Source organism: Asparagus officinalis, chromosome 5 (genome assembly GCF_001876935.1).
Source record: "Asparagus officinalis chromosome 5, Aspof.V1, whole genome shotgun sequence".
Lineage (NCBI taxonomy): Eukaryota > Viridiplantae > Streptophyta > Magnoliopsida > Asparagales > Asparagaceae > Asparagus > Asparagus officinalis.
In genome coordinates this window covers 82,021,425-82,030,339 of record NC_033798.1, presented here as the reverse complement: position 1 = coordinate 82,030,339, position 8,915 = coordinate 82,021,425, and the positions used below count along the sequence as shown (strand labels likewise).

General features: G+C 41.4%; 2 protein-coding genes across 2 annotated transcripts; both read left to right on the top strand.

Annotated features, from left to right (window-relative positions):
• LOC109842085 (protein FAR1-RELATED SEQUENCE 5-like) lies at positions 1,727-2,158 on the top strand. The gene has a single exon (XM_020410997.1). It carries the CDS (start codon positions 1,727-1,729, stop codon positions 2,156-2,158), a length of 432 nt encoding a protein of 143 aa, XP_020266586.1.
• LOC109842084 (protein FAR1-RELATED SEQUENCE 5-like) lies at positions 2,344-4,033 on the top strand. Its single transcript, XM_020410996.1, has 3 exons — positions 2,344-2,524; positions 2,645-3,929; positions 4,030-4,033. Exons 1-3 carry the CDS (start codon positions 2,344-2,346, stop codon positions 4,031-4,033), a joined length of 1,470 nt encoding a protein of 489 aa, XP_020266585.1.

The following is an 8,915-nucleotide window of genomic DNA, read 5'->3' as shown; positions in this document are numbered from 1 at the left end:
GAATCTAGTTACAGTCCAGCTATTACTTGAGGAGCGCGCATACAAAGCAGAGCGAAAGTGATTGATTGTCTCAATAGAACCGAAGCCCAGGAAGGGAAGCACCAGGAAGAAAAAAAAAGCCCATCCATAACTAAGAACAGCCGTAAAGCTGGAAAGAACAAGAGAGCATCGAGTTCGAAAGAAGAAGACTGCAGTGCCTTAATAACCTAAGCAGATGTCTACAGCTTATCCCATTTCTAAAAGAAGGTTTGATTTAAGTGCTAGTGCAGGACTTCGTCAGCAGTGGTTCGTTTAGCAAGCAGTCTTATTGCTTGAAAGCACACACAGCACACAGTAGGAGAGTTCGAGTGTGAAAGCAGTCTACTCATGTACTCTAGCTTCGCTAGTGAGATAAGGTAGTTGGCTTACTTGCTTGTTAGAGGACAGGTAGTTTACTACTTGCTGTTGTTAGAGAGAAGGGGATGCTTGTGTATGGATGGAACTAAGAGCTTAGGGTGAAGAGGTGGGACTAGACAAACAAGCCAGCCATTAGCCCTCTTTAAACTGGAGTATGGAAGTGGAACTCAGTCTAGTCTGCTCTGCTCTCATCCAGCAAGCTCTCTAACACTAGCTAGCACTAACCTCTCTTTAGCTTCTTCGCTACCTCTCAACAGTAAATAGTCGCTTAGCTTTCTAACAAAGCAAGTAGCTAGCGTATCTCTTCCCTCTTCGAGCCAACCGTTAACTTCCTCTAACGAGCGAGTAAACTTCGTTCACCACTTACTACGTTCTTTCAGAACCTTAGAATCCCTGAAAGCAAATTATGGAATAGCGCTAGCTAACTACTAAGAGTGCAACTACTATAAAGACTCTAATGGAACCCCTTTCCTTCCTGACTGGTTTTGCTTTACTCCGAGAAATTGAATCTTCGTTATCCCACTCGTGTTGTAGGGCCTTTTCTTCGAAGGATACTATAGTTCCTAGTCTCAATTCCTACCCTTGCTCTTCTTTCTTTTCGTTATCGATGGTCTTGCTAAATCATTCGATCTTCCCTCTTTTTTTCGAATTGGCTCGATTGATTCTTGGCATTTGTCATGAAGGCGCTTGCGTCAAGACAGATTCGGAACCCCAACTCTACGGGCATTTTCGGGGACTAGCAAACTTCTAGATCGAAGGCAGAGAAGGAATGGAATCAAAGCAATCAAAAAAAAGAGACAGTGTGAGACCCCATCATTGCCCTGTCTCAAGAGAACCTACCTCAGACTAACCATATCTATCCACCTTGATCAATCCTTCTTGATCCAAATGAAGAAATCCACATGAAAAAAAAACTGAATCGTCTCCTGGGGAAATCGGAAAGAGTTCGCTACGCAAGCCCAGTTCTCTACTTACTTCTTTCACAGTTTTCACTACATTCCATTCAAAATCAACATTCTTCGTCTCACCCTTTTATTTTAGATTCCAATCAAACCTTCGTCGATAAAGCGTGCATCTTTCAGTTGATTACGATTCCAATTCAAACTACTCACTTCGAAAGCTCGGTCGAGCTCATCTAAATACAAGTCCATTATCATATGACTGAGAGGAAAAAAAGACGTCTACTGTTCGCGAATCCGTCTTCTTGTTGAGGAATGGAAAACTGGTGCTATCGCGTATCATATAGTCGATCAAGGCTCCTTTTAGCGGACATTGCTTCCACTTGAATCGAGATTGGCTGGGTCAGCTTTTTCTTCTTTAGGAGTTTGGAATGGAGGAAACAAATTCAAATAGTGTAGAGTTCGGAATGGGAGAATCAAGTGTTATTGGAAGTGAAACTGCGGCCAATACTGTAAATGCTCCTAAACCACTACTAGGAATGAAGTTTAATAGTCATGAAGAAGCTTATAACTATTATAACTCTTATGCATTGTTGATGGGTTTTGGAATAAGGAAGAGCACTGTGAATTACTCTCGCAAGACTAGAGAAGTGGTAGACAAAAAGTTTGTTTGTGATAAGGAGGGATATAAACCTAATAGTGGCAAGATAGAGATCCCTCTTCGGCGAGAGACCCGAGTGGGATGTAAGGCAATGATGCGAGTTAAATTATTGGAGGACAAATCGTGGGAGGTCACGGGGTTTGTTGAAGAACATACAAATCATGTGTTGAGTAGTCCAGACAAAGCAAAAATAAAGATGTAAAAAAACTTATTGATAGTCTGCGAGAAGAAGGTATGCCTCCTTCCACTATTTCTCGCGTTATCAATGCAACCAATGGAAGAGACGGTGAATTTGTGACATCACAACAGTGCATTGATCATATCAGAACCCAAAGAGTCAACAATATTGGTCATGAATGCATATCTATCATTCGACATTTTCAGAGTATGACAGCGAATGATCCAGAATTTTATTTTGCAATAGAAGTAGACAGTAGTGGACAAATGAGGAGTGTATTCTGGGCTGACGGAAGATCAAGAGCATCTTATTTGCAATTCAGTGATGTTATTGTGTTTGATGTGACATACAGAACTAATAAGTTCGATCTTCCATTTGCTCCATTTACTGGTGTAAATCACCATAGGCAGTCCACTTTACTTGGTTGTGCATTATTAGCAGATGAATAGGAAGATACCTTTGTTTGGTTATTTGAAGAATGGCTGAAATGCATGCACGGCATTGAACCAGGTGCTATTATAACAGATCAGGATAGAGCAATGTGTAATGCTATTCACTCAGTGTTTCCAATGACAAGACATCGTTATTGCTATTGGCACATGCAAAATCATATTATTGATCATTTGCCTACTTTGGTATCTCGTTATGGTGAACAGTTTCAAAGGTATTGGGGCTTGTGGTGCAATAGTTCTTCAATTGAACAATGTGAAGGATATTGGGTTGAGATGAAAGAGAAGTTTGATATAAATGAAGAAGGGGAGGGATGGTTGCAAACAGTTTACAAATGCAGAGAACATTGGGTGCCGTGTTATCTGAAGGACACTTTTTTTGCTGGAATGAGATCAAGCCAAAGGAGTGAAAGTATTAATGCATTTTTTGATGGGTATGTTAACTCACAGACTCAGTTACACGAGTTTGTGACACAATATGAAAAAGCAGTAACTCATCGTCGCTTAAGTGAAGCCCATGAAGATTTTAAGAGTCTGAACACAAAGCCGGTTATGCTCCTTGGACATCCAATTGAGATCCAAGCTGGAGAAATGTATACACGCAATATGTTTGATGTGTTCCATACTGAATTCAAAGGATTTGGTACAGAGTTCTGTGAAGAATTGAGAAAAGATGGGGACATTGTTGAATACAAGGTCTGTAAGTTTACAGATAGAGGAAAATGGGAGGTGGTTACTTATGAACAATCCAGTCAGATGCAGTTCTGTTGCACTTGTGCTTTGTTTGAAACTAATGGTGTTGTATGTAGACATATATTATCGCTAATGATGGCTAGGCAAATGGATTCATTACCCGACCACTACATCCTACACCATTGGACCATACATGCAAGGCATCGTAACATTAGGGTTGGCAACATCGTATTTGGAAGAAACATCACCAGCTGTGAAGAGAAGATTAATTTATTGAAATCTTGGGCTTTAAGAGCAAAATCCAATAATGTGCTCGAGCTTGCATTTGCTTCAGAAGAGAAGCTGCAACAACTTGATGATGTGCTAACAAATTTCATGGAATCACTTGAAGAAGAATTTGGAGAAACTCAAGATCAAATTATGGATATTCCTCAATCTTCCGCACCCATTTCACATACAATAGAGAACATTCCTCAGATAACAGTTCGTGATCCTGATAGACCTGCAAGGACTAAAGGTCGTCCACGCAATGCTACTAGAATCCAGTCAGGTTTAGAACAGGCACAAGAAAAGAAAGAAAGGAAGAAACGCATATGTAGCAGATGTGGTGAACTCGGTCATTATAGAACTAGCTGTAAAGTTAACATGCAAAGGTACCATTTTCGTTGATATTCAGTTTTAGCCCTATATAAGTTTATGAAACTTGATAGCACAAAGTCATATCTCATGATTAATTTATCATATAATTTGCAGGTAAACATATGCACGGGTGGTGGATGTATTGGTTTGCTCACAAAGTCATATCTCATGATTAATGTATGCATGGTTTGTTCACAAACTCTGTTTTTAACTTTTAACAAACGATTTATTTGATTGTGCATGTGTTTCTCTTACAGCGCTACCACTAACACAGGAACAAGCACAATCAGCTCAGGTTCATCCACAACTCTGCCTTGGCCACTCAAGCAACTCCACGAGCAGAACTGATTCAAGTGATGCGCATTTTGTAGCTGCTAATGTATTACTACATTTTATGTATTAAGACTGATTGTGTTAAGACTGATTCTGTTTTGTTGATGGGTAACAGTACGTATGATCTGAATGAATGACTGGTTTATAGCCAAATAATTTGGCTGTATATTTTCCTTTTCTTTTTATTGTTTATAGCCAATGTCACTGATGTTGATCTGAATGAATGACTGGTTTGTTGATGGGTAACAGTTCCTCAGAATTCTGTTTTGTTGATGGGTAACAGTACGTATGATGGCTTAATGCCCATGTTGGTGTGTTTGACCGTAGCGCAATAGGCCAGCGACAAGCTATATACAACCAAAACATGCATCATCTTATCCCTGACACTCACAAACGCACTCTCCCTACCGTCTGTCGTTATGCTATAAACCATGCCATAAACTAAGAGCATATTAGGCCTCCAACATTTATATTGAGGGGTTAGGGGTGGGGAGAGCTTGAGATCGAGGCTGGGGGTCGAGGCTGGGGGTTGGTTTGTTTTTTGAATGGGTAGTGCGGCTGTACTCGCATAAGGTGTTCTCTAAAATTGTAGATATGAAATTTTTATCACCTAATTTTCTACGCTACTATAAAGTCTTTCAATTGAGATCTCTGCCTTCAATGAACTTATTTGTGCGTCAGAGGGTCTTTGACTGGACCAAGTGCTCACCCTTAACGCTCATCTGTGAACACTGAAAATCCAATCACCCATAGCGTCAGAGGAAGTCATGGCATCCAAATATCAACTGCTGCCCTCTATTCAGCCGCTTCGCTTGATATTATTCTCCGCCACGGTACTAACTACTTCCTCAAGCAATAATCATGAGATCATGCAGAGAGGATTCTCCGCAACACCGGACCCTTCCCCCTCTCTTCGGTTCCAACCCATTCTCACAGACCCAACATCCACCTTCTCCTTCAATATTCATTTCCACTAACCTATGCATAACAACAACTCAATAACACCAGATACACAATAAGTACTTACAAGATACTTTGTATCATCACTGTCTTTTGTGTTTCCCTCGGTTCAATTACAAGCATGTTTCAAGATGGGGAAAAAATAATTACTCACAACTTCAATATTCATTTCCACTAACCTATGCATAACAACAACTCAATAACACCAAATACACAATAAGTACTTACAAGATACATAAGTTCTCACAATCACACCAGATACATAAGTTCTCACAATCACATAAGTTTTCACAAGATACATATGTTTTCAGCAAAAGTTGAATTTGTTGTCGAATTAATTATATCTTCGGTTGATTACAATAAATTCAAAGAAAACAGCCTTTTTATAAGACTCTTTTACACAACAAAAAGCAAAACTACAACTCTTGAGAAATAAACGCCCATCGATCGTTGCTTTGGCATCACTTGCTTTCGTGGGCTTCTTTGGCCTGTTGCCATAAAGGCGAGCGCGGTTATTGCTCGCTGCGACCACCGAATCACAAATCCGCTTGAAGAGGGTTTACTGATTCTTCCTTCGTTAATCCGAAGTTAGAATTAAAACGATATCTTATCCTGCAACGTACAGCACTATGTCGTTCTATCTTCAATTTCAACCGGTCGCAAAGCCTGAAATATCAAAGGCATGCCCGAAAGCATTCAAGACCCTACTGCTCCTCCTTCTCTGCATCTGCCGAATTGCTACTGAAGTGCCCTCCAAAATCATCAGCCCACTTGGACAAAATAGCGACCTCTAGCGACGCGGTATTATTATACACCCTCGAGAACAGTTGGCAGATAAAACCCAGGCTCTGCGCCAGACAGCATATTGCCGTGTTCCTCGGTGGGGCGCATAACAGTGTTTGCCTGTGCCTCGCCACCTGGCCGCGTGAGATAAGCTAGTTTGCACTGTTCTCGACCCTGCCGAGACCCAGCTAAATACTGTCTCGAAACACCAGTCAACCGCCAGAGCAGTTTTCGTTTATAACCTGCACACATTCCCACGCCCCCCATTTTCAAACTCAGATGTATTTGGCCAGCTATATCCAACCACGTAGCATTCTACGCCCACGACGTTTCCCACGTCTCACTCATGAACAGTTTCAATGTGCGCCACCGGCTGCTAGCCGGACACCCAGTTGCCAAAACGGCTAGTTTTGACCATCTAAAGCCTGCTATCATCTCACGTAGCGAGCACAGTAAAATTCGTCCTGTCGCGCACGGACGAGACACAAAGACAAATGTCCTCGCGGTCGGGCCGAGGACAGCGACTGTCTCAGCCGCGAGATAGTAAAAGACTTAGTCTCAGCCATCGGCCGCAGGCAGTAAATGACTAGTCTCGACGCACCGGCCGAGACAGTCAAGCTCTGTTCTCTACGTGCGAGCACTGTAAAGACTTGTGTCTATCTTGCCTTTTTTGGATAAATTATCCTCTTGAGCCTGCATATTTGGATAATCTTCAGCATTTTTTTGACGCCTCACAGATACACCCCTCAAAAGTATTCCAGACTCCAATCTTTTATAGAGCGAGTTCTGCGGATGCTTTTTGATAAGACCTAGATCTTAACTCTCTATGCATCCTTTCCAATGCCTTGCGTTGCAGTAGATCGTGTAGAGGAACTCCCGTAGTGCCGCCTTCAACTTTTGCATCTCTTTTCGTCTTGCTCAACTCTATTCAAGGTTGCTTTTGCTAGTAATAGCCTTAAGCATTCTCTCACGCGCATCGCGTTTTATCCTTGCTCCATTGTAGAGCATCTTGAATTAAAGCTAGACCCAATGTATTGTGAAATCAGCTCTGTACGTACAATTGACACCTGCTAATACCCCGATTATAGGGGTAGTACAGGCTTATTACTTTAAGAATATTTTAACTGCATATTCTTCATAGAAACTTCCACTGATAATGAGGGATAGATCAGTTAGACTCGTGTACCTATTAGAGATTCAGCGTTATTCTAGAATTATTACTGAAAGTAATAATTCTCCAGAACCTTCCTGTTGATGGTTCAAAAACATCAATCACAGATGTACCTATTAGGAGTAATTCACGGTTATTCTTAAGAATATTCTGAGATTATTCTCAGAACTATCCATGCTGAGACGGTAGCGAAAAACAAGTTATAGACTCGATGATACCTATTGCGCGAAGTATTACTTGGTCTCTTTTATTGTCGGTAGAGATGCACCGAATCGAGAGCGGAAGAATTTTATATTCTAATCTCCTGGTCTCTTTTTTGTTGGTAGAGCATAATACCCTAGATGATGCCGAGAGGCAAGAATTTTATATTCTCGCTCCTCTTGCGTCTCTGCTTTAGTTCGCCGCTAGAGACTGAACCCCGAAATTGGAGAGGGAAGAATTTTATGATTCTATCTCCTGGTCTCTTGTTTTGTTGCTAGAGATGAACCCGAAAGTCGGAGAGGAAGGTCCAATTTCTATATTCTATCTCCTGCCGTGCAAAGGAAGAATCCTGGCACTGGTTTTGATAATCCTAACCTGTCAATAAGCGTCTTGACTATTTCAACTGAGACTATGACCTCTCGTTCGCTGGAATATGAATCGAGAAGCAGATTTTGGTTGTCCGGTTCCTAACCTGCTAGTATTAAGACCGTTTTGACAAGTGGGAGATTTGATACGATCCTCACTGTTTAATAGGTTTGATCGAATCAACTTGCAATGGACCTCGCGTTCATGGAATGGCGAATCTGAGAGGGGATTTTGGTTTGGCTCCTAACTGCTTTAAGGTTTGACCAAGGTCTGGCGAGTCCAGTTTTGCCAGACATCCTGACTGCTTTTTAAAGGTTTGCATTTCGTTCATTTGTGGCACCTCTCAGTTCATGGAAGCGATCGCGAGGAGCCATTTTGCCGCTTTGGTCCTAACTGTTTAAAGCGTATTGACCAATCGCCGCGGAAGGCCTTTTGAGATCGATCCTAACTGTAGGAAGGTTTGCTATCGTTCCGGATTTGTGGACCCTCTCGTTCATGCGCAACATATCGAGATTGGAGATTTATTGGCTTTGCGCTCCCTAACTGCTTTAAAGGTCTTGACCAAGAGTAATACGTAGAGGAAGATTGCATCTAACGAGCCCCGTGATCGAACTCATCTCAGCCAACCACAGTATTCGGAAGTCATAAGATAGAAGAGATATCAAGTGTATCACTTTGCTTCATAAAATGATCGGATGTTATCCCTCCAAAGATATATATACAATTATAAACACTTCTTCCAGGAACTATCCCGCTTACCATGACAATATATCCAACCCCAAGCTCTCCATTACTAAACCGTAGCATTTAAACCATTTGTACTCAGTTGGATAATCGAGAAGCCCATTTTTATAACTCATATACTCTTTGGAGTGTTCCGGGAACACAGCTTTAACCTTCATATACCCGCTTGGCGAGCCTAGTTGCATGGTCGTCTTATAACAATACAATAATACAATACAGATACAAGAATAATAATAAGAGACGCCGGAGTCAATATACGGCGCTTGATCTTATTTTTGAGTTCCAAAAGAACAACAATATCTTGCGTGCGGCATGCTAGAATCCTTACTGTGGTACGCACCAGTAATTTGGCATCCGTCATATCATTATAGCTTCCTCCTGTATCTTAATTAGCGTGTAGCCTCCAATTTTGTTTATTGGCGAGCTATATTCATCTCTCTCT